This window comes from Dromiciops gliroides, chromosome 4 (assembly GCF_019393635.1).
Source record: "Dromiciops gliroides isolate mDroGli1 chromosome 4, mDroGli1.pri, whole genome shotgun sequence".
Taxonomy (NCBI): domain Eukaryota; kingdom Metazoa; phylum Chordata; class Mammalia; order Microbiotheria; family Microbiotheriidae; genus Dromiciops; species Dromiciops gliroides.
The window spans coordinates 177,610,159-177,631,931 of record NC_057864.1 but is presented as its reverse complement, the minus strand read 5'-3'; the positions used below and the strand labels follow the sequence as shown (position 1 = coordinate 177,631,931).

The 21,773-nt window shown below is 39.1% G+C and overlaps 1 protein-coding gene across 1 annotated transcript in view; it reads right to left on the bottom strand.

The window, feature by feature from the left end:
* MBTD1 (mbt domain containing 1) overlaps positions 1 to 21,773 on the bottom strand; it is a 76,049-nt gene that overhangs the window by 51,050 nt on the left and 3,226 nt on the right. The window contains 1 exon segment of the mRNA XM_044001391.1: positions 2,721 to 2,922. Within this exon segment, the coding sequence (XP_043857326.1) occupies positions 2,721 to 2,922 (202 nt within the window).

Genomic DNA, 21,773 nt, shown 5'->3' with positions numbered 1-21,773 from the left:
AAATACACACACTCATACTCCCACCCCCACCCCAATCTGGCAGGAGAGATGGACAGTCCATCTCAGAGTCTGGCGGTGAGGAAGCTCTGGGGAGCACAGACTTTGTGTTGTTGCATCTGTTAGCACTGGCATCCCACCAGAATCAAGGGCCTAGTACAAATCTGAGACTATAATTGTTGGTGTGGTATGGGGGCATAAGAATTCTGATTTCCAGGTGCTGAAGGTGGTAGCAAAGTCCTGTTGATAGTTGGAAAGTTCCACTTGTCATTTTCTTTTTTGGTCATCTTTGCCAATCTGATGGGCATGATGTGGAAACTCAAAGAGTTGTTTTAATTTTCATCTCTCTTACTATTAGTGATTTGGAGAATTTTTCCATATAGTCATTTATAACTTGGATTTCATTCTTTGAGAAGTGTTTTTTCATATCCTTTGATCATTTATCTACTAGTGAATGGCTCTTATAATATTTCTATCATTTCCCTAAATAACATGGATATCAGACCTTTATCAGAGACACTTGCTAAAAATGTTTCTCCTCAGTTTACTATTTTCCCTTCTAATTTTGGTTGAGTTAGTTTCATTTGTGCAAAACCTCTTGAATTTTAGTAATAAAAATTGTCCATTTTATCTTGTCATCCTTCCATTGACCTCGCTGGTGTAAGAAAACTCATCCCCTACCTATACTTTTGAAATTTACCTCCTCTGTTCATGTGACATTTTTATATCTAGGTCACACATACATTTGGAGCTTATTGTGGTATATGGTCTAAGTTACTGGTCAGTATCCAATTTCTGCTGGAAAGCTTTCCTGTTTGAAAAACTTGTGTCAAGTGATGAGTCCTTACCCCAGGAGCTGGGGTCTTTGGGTTTACTGAATACATGCTATTAAGTTTGCTTGCTTTTGGAGGTTGCAAACCTAATCAGTTCAACTGATAGACTTCAATTTTTTAACCAGTACCAAATAGTTTTGACGATTACTGCTCTGTAGTAGTTTGAGATATGGTATTATTAGGCCTCACATTTTTGCCCTGTTATTTCTCTTGAGATTTTTGGCCTTTTGCTTCACCAGTTGAACAACGCTACCTCCTCCTTCCCCCTGTGCTCTGTGAAGTAATCCTTTGGTAGTATGATTAGCATGGCACTGAAGAAGTAAATTAACTTAGTATTGCTATTTTTTTTTTATTATATTGGCATGATCCAAATGAGGAATTTTTATTTTTCCAATTATTTTGAATTGCCTGTTTCTGTTAAGTCTTTTGTATTTGTATCCATATAGTTTCTGTGTCTGTCTTAATCGGTGGCTATAGAACTATTTTTAATGTTTTAGTTATTTAAAATGGAATTTATCCTTCTATCTCTTCCTGCTAGGTTAGCAATATACAGATGATTTATGTATGTTTATTTTATATCCCAATACTTTGGCTGCTGACACTACTTTTTCTTTTCCAACTTTACTGATATGGCTAACATTTTTAGCTCTCTTAAATAATAGTTATGATAGTGGACATTGTTGTTTTATCCTTGATCTTACTGGTGTGGTAAAAAAAAATATGAAAGTTTTTTTAACAGTCGGTTAGGAGATTTATGATCTAATATCCAATTTTAATCTCACACTGGGAAGGTCTTTCCCTTATCTATTATATACCCTTATCTATTATATATATAATGCTGAATCTTAGTTTAGACAAATACTATTTTGCTATATTAAGGAAAGATCCATTTGTTCCTATGATTTTTGGTGCTAATAACAGGAGTGGGTGTTTTATGTTGTAAGCTATTTTTTTTTTGCTTTGGTATTTTACTAATTAGCCTTTTTTTTTTTTTTTTGCAGGGCAATGAGGGTTAAGTGACTTGCCCAGGGTCACACAGCAGGTAAGTGTCAAGTGTCTGAGGCCGGCTTTGAACTCGGGTCCTCCTGAGTCCAGGGCCAGTACTTTATCCACTGCGCCACCTAGCTGCCCTGGTCATAGTATGTAATATTTTCAATATGCTGCTACAGGATTTTTGCTAATTTTTAAAGTTTTTCTGTAGATATTCATTAGGGATTCTGGTCTATCAAAGACCATATCAGTACCATGAAAGGAACTGGATGGGCTATTTTCCTATTTTTGGAAACATCTTATGTAATATTACAATTAGTTATTCTTTGAATGTTTCATATAATTAATTTGTAAATATAGATGGTCTTTGGCTTTATGGTTTGTTCAGTATATTTTTCTGAGATTTCATTCTTTACATTCTCTATATCCTCCTAAATCCAGGACTCATGCTTTATATCCACTGTGCCACCCAGCTGCCCCTGAATGACCACTCTTAAAGAAAATGTGGTAAGGGTTCCTGAACTGAGTGAAATGCTGAATGAAATTTATTTTTTGGTTCCTTCAAATTCATAAGCTTTTGTGATCCTATGAATGCTCAATATTTTAGAAGCTGATTATGTATCTTATAAATAACGCAGTCCTCACACTTCTTCCTCCTTTCTCTTGTTTATTATTTTTAACATTTTGCTATTTATTGGTAGTGCCACTACAAGGTAGACATGAGAAATAAAGAGAAGTTACTCAAACCCAATGAAATTACCTGGCAATGCAAATTATGTGGTATATATCTATCTCTTCAAATAGAAAAATTTCAAAGAGGTTTAAGGAGAAATTCCAATTTTTGAAAAGCAAATAATAAAAGTGAGTAATAAAAATAAGAGCACAGATTTCAGCACTTACCCATGCCAGATTTGCCATCTGGATATGTGTAGACTTGTCCATTATTCTTAATAATCGGGAGACTAGAGGGTAAGGGGGCAACTTCTTCTTCACTTTCATCAGAGCTGGAGCTGCTACTGGTGTCCTCACTGCAGCTATCATAACCGTCAAACATCCCGAATGAATCTCGACGCTTCCTTTCGGAATGTATAGAATGCTCAGTCTTAAAACAGAAATAAAACATTATTGCATTACAATGAACAAGAAGTTAAAGAGATCAACTTAAGTATTGTTGAAGCAGAAATGGTGGTCTCCGTAAACATAAATTTCATTTTTCATTATTAAAATGATCACATTTTTTATTCAAAAGTGGAACCCAATCTTATCAGGCAGGAATTCTCAAGCAAGAAGCTAGCGCTACCACTTGGGCCACTTAAAAACAGTAATAGCAAGCCTTTTGTGAACTCTCTTGGGGATTGCCAGGTAGTAGAACAGTTAGGACACTGCGATTATGCTTGTTCAAATTTGGGATAGTCACCATTTCAAACCAGTATTAATCCTAATTCAGACTCTTTAGTCTCATGGTTTACAATTTTTTTTTTTTTGGTGAGGCAATTGGGGTTAAGTGACTTGCCCAGGGTCACACAGCTAGTAAGTGTTAAGTGTCTGAGGCCGGATTTGAACTCAGGTACTCCTGACTCCAGGGCCGGTACTCTATCCATTGCACCATCTAGCTGCCCCTACAATTATTTTTAATGCAAGTAATGGTTAAAACAGACCCTAGAGAAAAATTACTTCCTGTTCAAAGAAACTAGCCTATATTATATCCTCATAGATTAATATTGTAGTCTCTTCTTCTATTGCACTTGAAAAGCTATTCTTCCCTCCCAAATGAAAACACACAATTAAAAAGAATGCCTCCAAACCATGAGCCATTATATTTCTGTATGCCATATGCCACTGTTTTTTCCTAGATTACTTTTCTGGGGGTCAGTTTTCTAAAAGAACAAAACAATAGATGATTATATCGACTATGCAGTCTTACACAAATCAGATGACTGGGGAAGGTTGGAAGGCTTTTGAAATAAAAGATACCATGCTTTACTCAGTGAAACCTAAGGTCGTTTTAGCTTTTCAGGCTGCCGTATCACACTGTTCTGCTCATAATGAGCTTGATGCTTAATGAAGTCTGTGAAACCTTTTCAGTGAAACTGTTCCCTGACCATGCCTTCACATCATGTACTTGAGAAGTTGACTTTTAGAACGCAAACATAAGATTTTGCACATTTGTCCTGATTAAATTTCAACTTATTAGATTCAGTTTAATGTTCTAGCTTCTAAAAGTCTATTTGGATCCATGTTAATAACCTTTCCTGACGAGAATACCATCTAAGCCTTTATTCAAGCCAATTATAAAACCACTGAACATCACACACCTCCTTGGGGCACACCATTGGAGAGCTGCTTCCAAGGAGACGAAGACCACTCAAGATTCTAATCACTTTGGAATCCACCTAAAATGTACAGTTATCCATCACTGAGACTAGTGCCTGCCATATAGAAGGCACTTAATAAATGCATTTTGATTAATCAATTCCCCCTCCCCCCCCATTCTACCAGTCTAGTAAGCCTGTCAAAAAAGGAAATTATTTCAGCCTGGCATAACCTGTTTTGTTGTTTTTGGAGAAATGTTTGATTGATGTTCTTAAAACAACACCCAATGATCAACCCTCCCTCTTAACAAATAAGTTCTGGGGCAGGTAGGTGGCGCAGTGAATAAAGCACTGGCCCTGGATTCAGGAGGACCTGAGTTCAAATCCAGGCTCAGACACATGACACTTGTGTGACCCTGGGCAAGTCACTTAACCCCAATAGCCTCACTAAATAAATAAATAAATAAATAAAGCAAACAAAAAAACACCAAAGAAATTCTGTTAAGCAAAACAAAACACATTGGCCATGTGTAATGAAGTATGTTTCATTCTACACCTATAGCTGACCAACCCTCTGCCAAGAAGCAAGAGGAATTTTTTATAGTCTTGTGACTTCCATTTCCATTTGTAGATGTTCAGTAATTCTCCCTTTAATCATCTTCTAAGACTATTAGGAATAAAAGTCAAGTTCTCTGGCTTATGGCACATAAATCCCACTTCCTTCCCTCTGTGTGAAAACCAGGATGCTTGCCTTTCTTTCTTTTTTTTTAAAATATATTTTTAAAATTTATTTTTTGTGGGGCAATGGGGATTAAGTGACTTGCCCAAGGTCACACAGCTAGTAAGTGTCAAGTGTCTGAGGCTGGATTTGAATTCAGGTCCTCCTGAATCCAGGGCCAGTGCTTTATCCACTGCACCACCTAGCTGCCCCAGCCTTTCTTTTAACACTATGTATCTCTTTTACTCTCCATAATTACATCTGCTTGTTGTTTCAGTATTCAAGTTTCATTTGGACCTGGTGGCCTGAATTCATCACTGGTAGCTAAAGGTGTTCTCTACTTAACCTGGGTGTCAATTATCCTATTAGTCATTTTTGCTCCTTAACTTTCCTGTCCAAAGGTCAAATTCTCTCCTTGACAGAGAAAAGGGAAGCAAAATATGGGCTGAGTAGCTGTTTTCACTATTGCCTCCTCGTTATCCATCTACCCTTGCAATGGTCCTATCCCTTTTTTGCGCCTCCTCTTTTCCTAAAGATCCAACAAAATTCCAAACAAACCCCAAAACAACCACCATTCTATTTGTTGTCCTTAAGCCTTTTCCCATCAACCTCAGTCTATTCGGAGATTGCCTGCTAACCACTCTTTTAAGATTGTACTTGGAAAACTAGGTTCATGAGCTTCCTATGATTCCACAATTTTGGGGTGGGGGTTGGGGGTAGGGAACTAGGAGGGGAACTGGCAGCGAATTAGCATTTATTAGGTACCTACTATGTTCCAGTCACTGTGCTAAGTACTGGCACTACATAGAAAGGCCCCAAATAGTCTCTGCTCTCAGGAAGGTTCTAGTCTAATTAGACAATTATTCCTTTTTCCTCCTCATTGTATTTGTCTTCAGAATTTTTTGTTCTTGAAAGCTCTCCGACCTTCCTGTACTGACTACTCTATAGAATATAAGTCCATGGGATCCTACCTATCCTTTCACTAAACCCTCTGAAAGCTGCTTTCCTAAAATCCAGGGTTTGTATCAGTCTATGCTTCAATTTCCTCTCCTCTTCTATCCTAAGTTCTGTAACAGAAAACAACATTTTTCCTCCAAGTCTCCCTTCATTTCCGTATCACCTTAGCTTTAGTCATCTGGTCTGGCAAGTCTTGGAAGCGTCTGTCATATCTCTGCTATATATGAGCCAGGACAATAGCATAGCCCTCGGACAAAAAAGTTGCCTCAGTACTCCTTAGAGCAAAGGATCATACCTAAAAAGTCTCCTCCTCCTCTGGATGCATAAAGGGATAATCTCCCACCTCACAATACCTGTGGCCATATCATCATTACTCAGGAGGAGAAGCAGCTGCTTTCTCCTTGGTTGGGGGGAGGGGTGGCAGTACCTTTTTCTTCTGATCTTTGCAACTGAAAACTGCTGTCAGGTGATGAATGTTACATGTGTGTTTCAAATAATCAGAGGGGTGGGTAAATGGGAAGTTATCAAGTATAATTACTGAGTCTATTATTCGATGGACAGTTATACTTCTTATTGTTACAAGAGTAGTAAGTTTTAAGTAGTAAAACAGGTTAAAAAACAACCAAACATATGTAGATGAGTAATGTTAAAGTAAAGTTGGAGCATATATTCATTTCAATGTCCAAGACACTGGCTATCTATCTATCTTTGCAGGGCAATGAGGGTTAAGTGACTTGCCCAGGGTCACACAGCTAGTAGGTGTGTCAAGTGTCTGAGGCCACATTTGAACTCAGGTCCTCTCGAATCCAGGACCGGTGTTTTATCCACTGCGCCACCTAGCTGCCTCATTATAAATCTTTTAAAATGGTCGCCAATGTCAGTTTATTAGCCAGATTAAAAAACAAACCAACAAAAATCCCAACCAAACTCAATCAAGGGCAGCTTTCTGACTTTAGAATCCTACCCTGTTTTTTAGCCTCACCCTGGGATAACAGAGCCTGAGCATCAACCATTCAATCCACAAGCATTTCTTCAGTACCGATTAGGGGGTCAGGCACCCTAGGAGGTGCTAGGGACACAAGTACAAGGAAACAATCCCTACTCTTAAGAGTTTGCCTTCTAATAGGAAAGACAACAAGTACATCTATAAATACACAAGGAATAAATATAAAGAGAAATATGAGTGGTTAGAGAAAGAAAGCACTTATTCACTGCACTTGGCTTGGAATGACTTTTCACTTTTTCCAAAAACCAAATTATGTCCTCAAAGGGTGACTACTGGTCACTACTGCAGATATTGCTATTCCGTGAAAACATCTCAGAGCTCCCCAAGTGGCTGTGTAGGAGACAGTGCTTATAAAGCCATTTTAGTATGAGAGGCACTGTGTGGCAGAAAAGAAAGAGCTTTAAGTTATAACCAGCATTTCTAACTAAATGGGACTCAAAGCTGGATTATTAGTAGGTGGAGTTTGGGCAAGATATTTTTTTAAACCTCTTTGAGCTTGATTCCTTGTCCACAAAATGGGGGTCATAATATACCATCTTACTCACAAAGCTGTTCAATTCAATAAATATATATTAAACTACAACCTTGCTTAAGATGCACAGATTATAGACTTGAAAAATGACAGTCCCTACCCTCAAGGAGTTTATCATCTGAGGGGAGGGGAGGGGAGGAGGTGGAGATGAGATATATACACATGACTACAGTATTACTTAGAACCCAGCTAAATTCAGGGGAGACAGTAGCATCAAAGTTGAAAAAAGGGTGTTGATTATTCAGAACTGGGAGAATGAGGGAAAGATTATGATCAGCTGATCCTTGAGGGAAAGGAAGAATTCATGTGGATATACGACACTCCAGATATGAGGGAGATTCAAATGGATCTGAGACCATGCCAATTTGGCCATTCCCTCTACCAATAAAGATCATCCTCTAGGGAGTCCATACTAGGTCCTGGAGACATTTCTTGTTTTCTCTTGTTATTACGAAATTACTAGTGAAATGATTGTCACCCACCTGTTGTTCTTCATATACGAACAAGCCCCCTTCTTTACCTAATATAAATTTTCTGAATGATTTTTTTTTTTTACTCCTGTTCTTTAAGTTTCTCCCTGGTGATAGGTTGTAATCTGCTCTTACCCACCATGCTCTCAGAGTGATGCTTGTTTTCAATTCGTCAGAGACTGTTGTATTCCAGATACTGAAGCCATACAACATTTTAGAATATCCATATTAAAAAGATGGGCTTTTGTTTTGGGGAAAAGCTTGGAGTCATTAAAGGAGTTTCAAAATTTCCTAGAGGCATCCTAGCTTACTCTACTCTTCCTTTTAAATTCTGGGCCCAACTCATTGTCCACTTGTATTCTCTGTCCCAGGTTGTCCTTTGGAGGAGAGATAGAGACTAGAAAAATGAATGGCACTAGAAAAGAATAGAATGAAAGTGGAAAATAGCAAGTGATTTAATTTGGCTAAAGTGTAGAGTATATGTGAAGGGGAATAATATAAAATAAAGTTGGGAAGGCATGTGGGAAGACTAGTGGGAATTAAATGTTAAGATAAGGAGTTTAATTTTGTATTATAGGTGATATGAAGGCATTCAAATTCTCTGGGCAGAGGGACATGATTAGATTTATGCATAAAGAAAATTAACTTAGTAGCTGTGTGAAGATCACACATTGAATCAATTCCTTGTGGTGAATTTATGAGTGGATGTAAACAAGAGCTGAACAAGGATGGATTAGGAAAAATATTGTTAGAGTAAACATTCAAATGGAACAAGAGAGAGAGAGAGACTGAAAGTAGAGATATCAAATCAGAAAACTACTAGGATAGTCCAAGTGAGATAAGATGAAAGTAAATTCTGGAGGTGTCAATGGGAAAACAAAAATGAGAAGCTTTGGGTGGTAGAAGGACTAGGAAGTGGCAACTGTATGAAAAATAAGGAAGAGTCAACTAGTTTCCTAGAAAACTAGGGAGATGTTGATACCATCTTCAGAAATAGAGAAATGAAGGGGAGGAACAAGGTTAGTTTTTGTTTTTTTGGAAATTATGAATTCAATTTTGGGTGTGTTAAATTTGAGGAATTAATGGTTTAGGCACTAAACTTGTTTAGCAGGCAGTTAGGAGTTTGGAGTTCAGGATTGGAAATAAAAACTTGGAAATCAACTGCACTGGTAAAAACTGAAGTAATGTAAATTGATGAAGAGGAACCACTTAAGAGCAGAAGGACTAAGTCCAAGGAAGAGACAACTAGAAGAGAACACCATTATGGCAGCTGAGAGAGAAGAGAATTTCAAAGAGGTGGAATCACAATGGCAAATGCTTTAAGCTTAAAGCTGAGAAAAGGTAATTGGGGACTCTGGAGAAAACAATTTCAAGAAGCTGGTGAAAATGGAAGTCAGAATGAATAATAACATGAAGGATGGCAAGAAAAAGGAAAGCTCTTTAAAAAAAGGTTAGTGGAAAGTTCTAGTCATTTTTGTAAGGAGTAAGCAAAGAGGGAGAGACTGATAAGTTTGCTTTGTTGGACAGAAAGGGTAGAGAGGTTTTTAAGGAACAGATGATGGTTAATTTCTTATGTATAATCAGTATTATAATTCTTGTCCTCCTGATGGGTGGGGAAAGAGTGAAGGGAGAGAATTTGGAACTGAAGATAAAAATTAAGTAAAAACACCCACACACACACCCACACACATACACACAGAGAGAGGAATAGATGATGAGAAATGAGAAAGCTCAAATCAGAGAGATTCAATCTTCTCATTAACGTAGAAACCAAGGTGTGTGTGTTACAGAGAGAAAGGGGAGAGAAGGGAACTGAGAGAAAGAAGAGAGAACAGAAAAGGGACAGGGAAAAGAGAAAGACTTGGGGATTTTAGGAAAAGATGATTTAATTACGTTAAGTGATGATGGTAGGTTAAAATATTAAATTATTGTGTGAATACAGGGAGATGTGTGTTTATATATTTATATATATATGTGTATATACACACACATATATAAAACCTCTGTAACTATCAATTATATAATAAATGTGAGATACTTAAGTCATACTTTAATTTTGTGTAGGATCTGTTTCCACAGGCAATTAGAATAGAAAAACTATTTTTGTTTGTGTTTGGTTTTTTCGCAGGGCAATGAGGATTAAGTGATTTGCCCAGGGTCACGTGTCTGAGGCTGGATTTGAACTTAGGTCCTCCTGACTTCAGGGCCGGTGCTCTATCCACTGAACCACCTAGCTGCTCCCAGAAAAACATTTTTAAGTGCTCAACTATTATGTTAAGCACTGGGAATACAATCAGAAAAACAAGATAGTATGTGGGCTCTTTGAGAGCAGGGACTAACTGGGAGAGACATTAAACACAAAAGAAGAAATGGCAACAGAGAAAAAGGCTTGGCAAATTTGGGGGAGCATTATGTAAGTCAGTTTTGCTAGGATCTAAGTGGAATGATAGTCTTTGGTAAAACTATTCCAAAACATTCTAAAATTCATTGAAAACAACCTTCAGTTAAAAAGGGATGTCACTATTTAAATGCAATATTTGTGCTAAATTAAACCTCTAGTGTTTTAAAATTAACTCCACAACAGCAATTGTATTCTTTAAAGAGTGTATTGTCATCAAAAGCTCTTATTTTATACTGGCAAAATAAAAGGAACTGATTATAGTTATCATAAATATTCATTTTCAAGGTTTCATTTCTCTATAATTTGCATCTAATGAAACTTCTCCTTACTAGAAAATTTACTAATAGTGATAATTCATACTTACATAGCATTATAAGATTTTTCAAAGTGTTTTAATACAATGGGGGTGTGGGTACCCTCATCCATCAAAAGGGGAATGGCTAAATAAGTTATAATATATTTATATGATGGAATACTACTGTGTTGTAAGAAATGAGGAAGGGGATGGTTTTAGAAAATCTTGAGAAGATTTTAATGAACTGATACAAACTGAAGTAAGCAGAACCTGAAGATTAATTTATACAATAACAACAATACTATAAAGATAAGCAACTTTGAAAGAACTCTGATCAACAATGGAAGCAGTCACAATTTTTAAGAACTCATAATGAAATGTGCTACCCACCTCCACATAAGTGAGGAACTCAAGAATGGAGACTGAAGATTATTTTTTTGGGACATGGTTAATGTGGGAATTTGTTTTACTTGACTACACATATTTATAAAAAGCCCCCCCATTTTCTCAATTGGTAGTGGTGGTGGAGATGGGAGGGATGGAACTGAAAATAAAGCTGAACTAAAAAAATACAATTTAATCCAATAAGCATTCATTCATTCTTGTGGGGCAATGAGGCTTAAGTGACTTGCTCAGGGTCACATTGCTACTAAGTGTCAAGTGTTGGAGGCTGGATTTGAACTCAGGTCCTCCTGAATCCAGGGCTGGTGCTTTATCCACTATACCACCTAGCTGCAACCTCAAGAAATATTTAAGCAGCGCCTACTATGTGCCAAACTAAGTGCTGGGGATACAAACAGAAAAACAACAGTCCCTGCCCTCAGTGAACTTATATTCTTCTTCTTCTTTTTTTTTTTGGTGAGGCAATTGGGGTTAAGTGACTTGCCCAGGGTCACACAGCTAGTAAGTGTTAAGTGTCTGAGGCCGGGTTTGAACTCAGGTCCTCCTGAATCCAGGGCTGGTGCTCTATCCACTGCGCCACCTAGCTGCCCCCGAATTTATATTCTACTTAAAAGGCAACAATGAACACAGGTGAGTAGATATAGAACACAAACAGATAAAAACACAAAGTTATTTTAGTGGTAGGGGGCAAAGGGAAGCACTAACAACTGAGAAGACCTGGAAATGTCTCAAATGGGTGGTAGTGAAAAAGCTGAATTTTGAAGGGAGCCTGGCATTTTCAAGAGATAGGGATGAGGAGGGAAGGGCATTCCAGGAATGGGGGAGATAGCCTGTGCAAAGGCAGGGAAGTGGGTGATGAAATGCTATCTATAGTGGACAGCTTGGATGAACTCTGGAGTGTGTAAAGAGGAGTAATGTGAAATTAGTCTGGAAAGACAGCTTGGAGCCAGACAGTGAATGGCTTTAAATTCCAAACAGAGGAGTCTGTGTTTTATCTTAGAGGTAAGAGAGGGCCACTGAAGCTTCTTGAGCCAGACTTATATGATCAAGACTGGGCTTAAAGATCACCAGTTCTGGAGCTGCAACTAAACTAGAGTGGGGAGAGAGCAAACAAAACGCTGTTGTAACTGTCCAGGAGAGAAGTGATGAAACAAGGGTGGCTTGTGGTGTAAGCAGAGAAAAGGGAACAGATGCAAAAGTTGTTACTGAGGAAGAATCAACAACACTTAGCAACTGACTGGATATGGGAGATGGGGGAGTCAAGGGTTGAGGTTGATTCCAAAGTTGCCAATCTGGGTGAATGAATGATGTGGTGTCCCTGATAGGAAATGGGAAGAGGGGTGGAGAGAGAGTGAGGTTTGTTTGGTGTGCATTGGGTTTGAGTTGCCTATGGACTATTTAGAGAGAAATAACCAGGAGGGAATTGATGATGTGGGATTAGAGCACAGTAGAGAGATGGAGGCTGGACTTGGACATCTGGGAGTCAAAAGGAAGGCAGATTCAGAGGGGGAAGGGACCTTACCTTCAAGGTCATCTAGTCCAACTCCCTCATTTTAAGATGAGGCAACTGAGGCCCAGAGAGATTAAGGGGCTTGTTCAGGGTCACACAGGGAATAAGTAGCAGAGGCAGGATTTGAACGCAGGTTCTAACTCCACATCCAGCACTTTCTCCACTGCATCAAGCTGTGTAGTCTGCACAGAGATGATAATTGAAGCCATGTAAGCCGATGAGATTACTGAGAGAGGGTACACAGGACAGACACTAGGAACGCAGCCACACAGAGGGCCTGGGAAATGGAGAACCAGGCCCCACACAGAGAGGATTAGCTCATCTGACCTTCCAAACAATCCTTTAAGCTGTTGATATTATTATCCCTATTTTACTGGTGGGGAAACTGAGGCTCAGAAAAGCAAAGCGAATTGGCACACTGTGATTAAGTGTTGGGGGTAGAATTTGTACCCAGGCCTCCAAGTCTGGCCCTCTATCCACTATGTAACGCTGCTTCACAAGGGATTTAGCCAAGACTTAAGAGTCCATATATGAGTAGCCTCAATTCTAAATTGTAGTACTAGGTAATAATTGTTTTTCTTTTAACTATTAAATAAAAAAAGGAATTTGTTAAATTTATCATCAATTTAACTATCTATAAATAAAAGGAAACAGTATCTCCAATAATTGAAATACTTGGCTTTAGACTGTGCTTCTGAATATGAGGAGTTCAGAACATGGCAAATGATATAATGTGAAGACCTTCCTCAGTAGTAGTTGGGAAGCTATTTAGCTTCTCTAGAATCTACTCCCCATTCTATCATGTGGATGGGAAAGCATCATCTCTCAAATGAACTGTAAAACCTCAACCTAAGCAGAAATTCTTTGCTTATTCTTCCTTTCAGGAGCCTGGTTTGTGGAAATAAACATAAACAGAGATCTTGATAATGCCAATATCAGACCATGAGACCTAGGGAGCCACCCCCCATCTTTTCCAAGTCTCCCACATCAGAAAGTCTCACTATCATTTAACTGACAGTGCCTTTTACGTCATCCCAACCACTTCTTTTAGCTCTGTGTTTCTTGCCCCTCTTCTGGAGGAGTTAAGTGAGGAAGACCTTTTTGCCCCTCAGACTCCTGGGAAGGTGCTTTCTCAATGAGGTCCCAGAGTAGGGAGAAAGAGAGAAAGAAAGAGATAAAGGGAAAAAGAAAGACAGATCATTAGAGAAACAGAAAAAAGTTCATAAGAGGACATAAACAGGATAATTATGTTATTACCTTGTAAATTTATTATTCACTTTAAAAATCTCTATATAAAGTTGCTAAAATTCTAGCTATACTGTCTAAAATAACTGAGTGGTTGCCAATAAATTATAAGCTTTAAGCGAGAGTATTTAAGTATTTATTTATTTTTGTTTGTTTTTTTTTTTTTTGCGGGGCAATGGGGGTTAAGTGACTTGCCCAGGGTCACACAGCTAGTGTCAAGTGTCCGAGGCCAGATTTGAACTCAGGTACTCCTGAATCCAGGGCTGGTGCTTTATCCACTGCGCCACCTAGCTGCCCCTATTTAAGTATTTATTAAAGAGCATTAGGATCTAATGATCAGAGAGAAAGGTAAAAATCTAATTATTTCTAAGAGATCCCACCATCCAACCTGCCATGGCGAGGTCAGGAACCAAAAGAACCCAACTCTTCCTTCTTCCTCCCAGAAGCCTTCTGTGAAACTGGGAACACCCCCCATCCAATGCGCCCACACACAGCTCCAAGCTAATTGGCTGGTAGCTTTGATAGACAGTACCTATGAGCAAACATCACTTCCTGACGCCAAGAAACTGACCACATGGATTGCCCTCAGACCCCTTCTCCTCAAGGTGGAGCTTTCCTATAGTAACTCTCCAGCAGGTGGTGTCACTCCCATTGTTACATATGGAACAACGTTCCTGGTTTCATATACCATCTTCTTTATATGTTCTTAAGTTTCTATTTGTTGATGTTTAAGTTTATAATAAAAAAGAAAGTATTAAAAAAAATTCCCAAGAGGCCTATGAGATTCCCTTATCTTGTGATCTCTATGTTCTGAAGTTTTCTTGCCTTGCCCCTTCTTATTTCTTCATCTAAAAAATGAGGAAGATGGTATTTTTGATTAGTTGACTTTAAATCCTACCAGTTGGGTCTTTTTGATAAGCTTAGACCTTATTAGAAAAAATAGAGCTTTTTACCTCCATCCTGGTAGGTCCCTTCATCTGAGGGCTGAAACCCAGGAAGAAGTTTATTGGCTTTATAACATGGCCTATTTCCCATATTCAATTCTTTTCTCATTCTAAACATGTGTACTACTATTGTGGCACTTCCCTAGCTCCCCACTCAAAGGAGAAATTTAGTGGACATTTTACCCACTCACCCATGAAGATACACACAAATTTTCTCCCTCCCACCTCCCCCACAGATAGACACATCTCTGACCAACAAATCAATGATTATAGGACACTTTTCACATCCTTAGCCTTTATCTCTTATCACCCTCTACAGCAAGGCAATGATTTTAATGCTTGAGCTCCCTGGCCCCAGGGAAAAGGAGAGAAAAGGGAGATCTTACAGAGTACAACTTTAAAAAACAACACCACATAAAAACACTCCCATTATAAAGAGGAATGTATATAGCAATACCAATATAGTTTCACTAACTTGAACATCTGAGCTGGATCATAGTTTATAGAACCACTGGCAATAAAGAGCATTCCCTATCCCTACTCCCAAGTTTAAAACACTACTGGCTTTTATGGGCCATAGTGAATAACTAAGAGTTGACCATACTGGTTCAAGGACATTCTGCTAAACCAATACCCACACAGTACAGTTAATAGTGACAATATTCTAAGGTAAATATATTAGTATTACTTATGAAATATCAAAGGGAAGCCATGCTTTGATAACTGTAAACTACAAAATTCCAAACAGAGACAGGAATTGTTGCTTCATCTGATAATCAGAGAATCTGGATTCAAGTTTAAGTTCTATCACTGATCTGTGATTTTAGATGAGTCACAATGTTTGCATCTTAGTTTTCCCAGGTAAGGTGATAACTTGTTCTGATTCTTACCCATCCATTAGATTGTAAGCTCCTTGAGAAGAGGGGCTCTTTTTTTGCCTTTTTTTTTTTTTTTTTGGTGTGTGTGTCCCCAGCACATAGCAGACACTTAATAAGTGACTAATATGGATGTTTTATTGTCAAATTAGACGGTAAGAGATGTAAAAACTAAGAGTACTTTAAGATGAGTACTATATTAAAATTATGCTTGAAGTATATAATTCTCTGGGTAAGATGGGTTCTAAATCATCTAAGGCAGAAATTTAAGAGAAATAGACCGATAATCTCAGATCAAATAACAATGCCACTATGGTCAAGTGAAAAGAGCCCTAAATTTAGAGTGAGAAGCCCTGGGCTTATATCTTAAATCTGTTTTGCTAGCAGGGCCAAGGCCAAGTCACCAGAGCTTTCTGGACGTGACAGCCTCATCTATAAAATGTGGGGTTTTAGATCAGATCACCATGGCTAATAAGTAAAGTTATAGTTATAAATTCCCAGTTACCTTTTATACATACAATAGCAAAACCTGTTAATATTCTTTGAGAGTCTAAAGGTCAACTCATGGAGAACAGTGTAAGTGAAAGGGTGCTTGACTAGGAGGGAGGGGGCCACAGTCGAGCTAGCTCTTTACCTCTCTGGGCTCAGGTTCTTCCCCTGAAAAATGAAGGGGTTCTAGCTTCATGCTTCCTTCTGGCTCTTAAATTCTAGGCCTGTGTTAAGCACTGTCAGTGGCACACGGAAGTATACCACACCATCCTTGCCTGTAATGAATTTATATATAACCTCTGAGGGAGATAAGATATAATGCACATGAAAATGCAAGTAGCAAAGCAGTGCCTGCCATACTGTGGACATCTGGAAGGATAAAGAATGAGTCAGCATTAGATAGGCAGGGAGGGGCTGGAAGATGTGGAAGAGAGAAGACCAGAGGGGAGAGCTGAGGAAGAAGGAGGTGTCAAGTGATTGGAAGTTGGATTTCTTTAGATATTTTCCATATGAGGCAATCTGGTAGAAATCTAATAGTGGATCAAAAAGTAAATAGGTATTATTTGTTATCACTGCTGCTCAAGAAGGAGCTTCAGAAGAGAATGAAATATATGGAAAGTGAATAGGTTGTTTAGAAGTTTCTGGGGAAAGGGATTTCGATTTCTAGGTTGGGACTTGAGTTGTTGGTGACAAGGTATTTCACCGAAGTCAGGGTAAAGAATGCATGTAAAGACCAGAAAGAGCATCACTGCTTAAAGGCTTAGGAATATGATCAGGAGGGTCTTTAAATGAAAGTGAAATGAATGATAAAAAAAGCATTTCTTAAGTGCTTACTCTGTGTCAGACATGTTAAATACTAGGGATACAAATATAATAAAAGCCAGGCAGTCCATACCCACATAAAGAGGACCTAGAAACAGGGGAAGGATATGTGAACAGCAGCTTTGTTTAGAAATGACTGACAAAAAAACCAAAAACCAAACAAACCAAAACAACATCAACAAAAAAGAAAAGACTGACAAAGTGATCCCAGGCTTGGTATCCTGGGAAGATAAGGTGAAAGTTCACTTTCTAGAGCCTTAGGGTGGTACTAGGAACAGAGTCAAAGGTTCTAGGGGATGAGGAGGAAAAGAACAATGGCTGGAGTGGGGGGGAGAGGGTGGAGGGATGGAGAGAAAACAGTTCACTGGGTCTAAAGCCTGGAAGACCTGATTCACATCCAGCCTTAGATACTTATTAGCTGTGCGATCCTGGGCAAGTGACTTAAATGTTTCGTCAACTGTAAAATAGGGACAATAATAGCAAGGCTGTTGTGAGGATCAAACGACACAATCTTTCTACAGCACTTCAGAGCCTCGAATGAAGTAGACAAGGTAGTAGTGCTTGTTCTCTCCCCTCCCTGAGCTCCTATTCCAATAGTCCAGGGTAAGGTAGTAGCCCTGTCAGAGGACGGAAGGGGACACATATGAGAGATGCTGTGAATCAGGGCCCTTTTCAGTACACCGAATAGAAAAGAGAATCCTTTGCTGAAATCTAAGAACCCATGGCCGAAACAGGGTTAAGATATTGAGTGCAGTGATGGGGTGAAAGAATCAGAAGCAGCAAGTCAGTGGGATCATACTAGAGACCTCCCAGGCAGAAAGAGAAAATGGAAGATTAATTCAGAAAGCAGATCACAAAACTGGGGCAGGGCAACTTGAACTACCCGGACATCTGCTACAGTCTTTTTTTTCCCTCTGCTAAAAATAGAGCAGCTGATAAGTTCTTGCATTGTTGATAACTGCATCCTTCAGAAGGCAAAGAGAAGCAATGAGAGTAACTGTTTTACTGCTTTCTAGACTTGACTGACCAATAAGGAGTGGACCGGGGAAGGAGAAATTAACATTAAATTTTATTGTTTTTAAGAGACTAGAAAGAGAACCCTCAGTCAAGTTTAGTGTGTATTTTCAATTAGGGGAAAGCAGACATGGAAAAGTTCAGAGAAAAGATAGGTTGAATCACCTCCCCTAAAATCAAGAGGGATTTGAATCTCTCAAGAATAAACTTTTGTTTACACAGATACAAATGCCTATGGGATAGCTAACCTGAAATATCAAATAGATGGTTGGTGATGGAAGACTAGAGAGCTAAGGAGACTGGGGCTGGACAGCTAGACCTGGAAGTCATCTTCAAAGAGGTGATAATCAAACCCCTGGAATCTGATGAGGTTGTCAAGAGAAAGACAACAGGCTCAGGATGGAGTCTTGGGCCACACTTACAGTTAGGAGGAGATACATGCATGAGGATCCAGCAAAGGAGACTGAGAAGGATGGGTCAGGGAGAAAAACCAAGAGAAAGCTGTGTCACAAAAACCCAGACTGGAGAGAGTATCCAGGAAGATGAGGTCAAGAATGAGGACTGAAACTGTGATAAGAAACAACAGAAAATTCAGAATTATTCAACTATTTTTTTTCCCTCCACCGAGACTAGGAACTATAGGGAAAAAAGTTAATAGAGAACTGAAACTCAAAACAAGTGACAAGACAGTAAGAGAAGACCAAGCTACTATCAGAAGCGGAAAGTCAACAGGCCTGGGTGAATTATGGATAAGATAAAAAACAAAAATTCAATATCTTGCTGCCCAAATCCATTCTTCTTCAAAACTTCCCTCTTTCTGTGTAAAGCACCGCCCGCCCCCCCACCCCCATCTGCACACTTGGAGTTATCCTCTAATCTTCACCCTCCCTCATTCCACACAGGCACTCAGACTCCTCCTTCTTCTCACATGACTACTCTAGTTTACACCTTTATCACCTTTCTTCTTCTTCCTCCTCCTCCTACTATTACTACTGAAATCCCCTCTGGATTGGTATCTTCCTTCTTCAATTCTTCCTCTATCCATGTGCCAAAGCAATTTTTCTAAAGCTCTGGTCTCTCATCCTTTCCCTGGTCAATAAACTCCAGTTGGTTCCTTTGCCCCAAGGATCAAAATCAAAATCTTTTGACACGTAAAGCCCTTTACAGCCTGACTGGAATCTACCTTTCCAGTCTCTAATCCCCTCCATATGTATGTATGTATATATGTATGTGTATCTATACATACATACATGTGTTTGTGCATACACACACTTACGACCTTTCACAAACTCAATGGTGTAGCAAAACTGGCCTTCCTGCTGTTCCTCAACTGGTCAGAAATTCATCCCTTTCAGCTCTGTCTTCTCTTAAAACCCTCCCTCTCTCCACCACACTGCCATGTATTTGTTTTGCACATACTTTTGTACAATTTGTCTCCCAATAGAATGTTGACAGTTTCATCTTTGTTTTTTGTATCCTCAGTGCTTGGTAAACAGGCATTTATTAAATGCTTGATGACTGATGGCAGTTAGGTAGTGCAGTGGATAAGAGCACTGTGCCTGAGGTCAGGAAGACCCGAGTTCAAATCCAACCTCACACACTGTATGATCCTTGCAAATCACTTATCCTGTCTTCAGTTTTCTCAACTATAAACTAGGGATCATAAAAGCACCCAACTGGAAAGATAGTTGTGAGGATCAAATGTCTTTGTAAAGTACTTAGCACAGTGCTTAACATAGTAGGCATTTAATGCTTATTCTTCATTACTCCACCACCCCCTAAATGTAACTTCCAAATACCTGAATCCAAACCATATGAAACCACATCATATATCAGTTGACGAAGTAAGGATGTTTAACTTTTGAGATATTAAGTTAAAAAGACACGTGTTTCTTCTAATAGTTGATGGATTGTCATGTAGAATCACAGCAGGATTTACTCTGATTGGCTTGGAGTAGAGATGCAAAATTTGGGCCACAAGAAGGAAAAGCTTCCCAACATTTTGGGCAGTTCAAATGTACCTGATTTTTAAGGTAGCAGGCTCTCCATCTTGGAGGTCTTTCAGGGAGTACCTGGATCACTTATTGTCAGAGATGTTATAGAGTGGATTCCAGCTCAGGTGAGGGCTAGACTAGATGACCTGAGGTCTTTCTAACTCAGATCCCAGCAACACCCCTAGCTCGATTGTATGGAGTCCTCTAAGTTCTGTAAAGTCTATAGATGGATTCCTTTGAGCCTCATGCCTACCCTGTGAGGTCAGTGGTACTTTAATCCCCATTTTAAAGATGAAGAAATAGTCTCAGAGAAGTTAAGTGACTTGACCAGGGTGACCTAGTTAGTTGGTATCTAACATGGAATTTAAACTCCAACTTTGGAGTTCTAGCTACCAAACTCTAGAGCAAAGCTTCTTAAACTGTGGGTCAGGAACCCATATGAGGTCGAGTCACTGAATGTGGGATTGGTGAAAAATTTGGCCAACAGTAAAAGTTCACGTATACCTATTTTATATACCTGTATATCTGGGTCAAGTAAAAATTTCTTGGGTGTAAAGGAGTCATGAGTGGAAAAAGTTTAAGAAGCCCTGCTCTAGAGCAAAGTTTAGATCACAGTGAAATCAGAACTAACTTGTCAGTGCTAGACTACAAAATCTTAGAATTTAGGAGATAAAAGGGACATCAAAAGGACCATCTAGTCCGACACCCTTATTTTTTTTTTTGTGTGGGGCAATGAGAGTTAAGTGATTTGCCCAGGGTCACAAAGCTAGTGTCAAGTGTCTGAGGTCACATTCGAACTCAAGTCCTCCTGAATCCAGGGCCGGCGCTTTATCCACTGTGCCACCTAGCTGCGCCCAACACTTATTTTTACAAACAATTCAAGGCAGTCAGCTACAGAGCTGAGAACAGAAGCCAGGTCTCTTGGTTCCTAGACCAGTGTTCCTCCTATACCGACCAGTCTGTTCCCACCCAAACTGAGTTTTACTTTCTTTCTGAAACTTGTACAAGGATTTTCATTCCACCATTTCTTATGGGTTCCAGCAAATAAGGCAAAAATTTCTAAATTAAAAAAGAGAGAAATTCTTAGTTTATTCCAGTCATATATTTAAGTGATAATTAGTAATTCTTGCAATTGTGCTTTTGGTGAATAAGAGGGTGGGGGAAATAGAGAGGGATTTATGTATTTATCTTCCATTTACTCTCACAAGGCTTTCCAATTACAGTGACAAGTTAAATTAATGTTGTGTGTCACTTTCAGACTTTAATCCTTGTGATGAATATAAATTTTCTGGATTTTTTAAAAGTAGCTCTCTAAATTTTAAATTAAAACACCAAATTTCAAAAGAATACTCAAATGTTTTATAGTTAAGAAAGCTGTGGAACAAATATTCCAATTACAGTGATCTGCCACTTATAATAATTTGGTTGTTTCCTCTACTGAGCAATGACTTTTTTTTTTTTTTTTTGCAGGCCAATGAGGGTTAAGTGACTTGCCCAGGGTCACACAGCTAGTAAGTGTCAAGTGTCTGAGGTCACATTTGAAATCAGGTCCTCCTGAATCCACGGCTAGTGCTTTAGCCACTGCACCAACTAGCTGCCCCTGAGCAATGACTTTCAATTGCCAAGACCCAGGAATAGTTGCATTATTCTTCTCACTCCTGCTTCCAGTTCTGCTCAGAAGCATTTGTCCAGGGGAGCAACCACCTACTACCTGAACTAGTACTTTCCTTTCCATGCTGGTGAAGGCCAACTAGGATCCTGTGCCCAAGAGTCCTGGAGATAGCAGTGGTATTCCCCCAACCCTACCTCCCAGTTATGTCCAGGGCACTTTGTGAGGAACAGACTTGGCAATTGCTTCTGCCAGTGCTCCAGCCCCTGCCTACTCAGCAACCACAACTATTAAAGGCCCCCAAAGGATGGTTTCAACATCAAAGTTCTTGGCACTAATATGATTTTTATCAATGGCA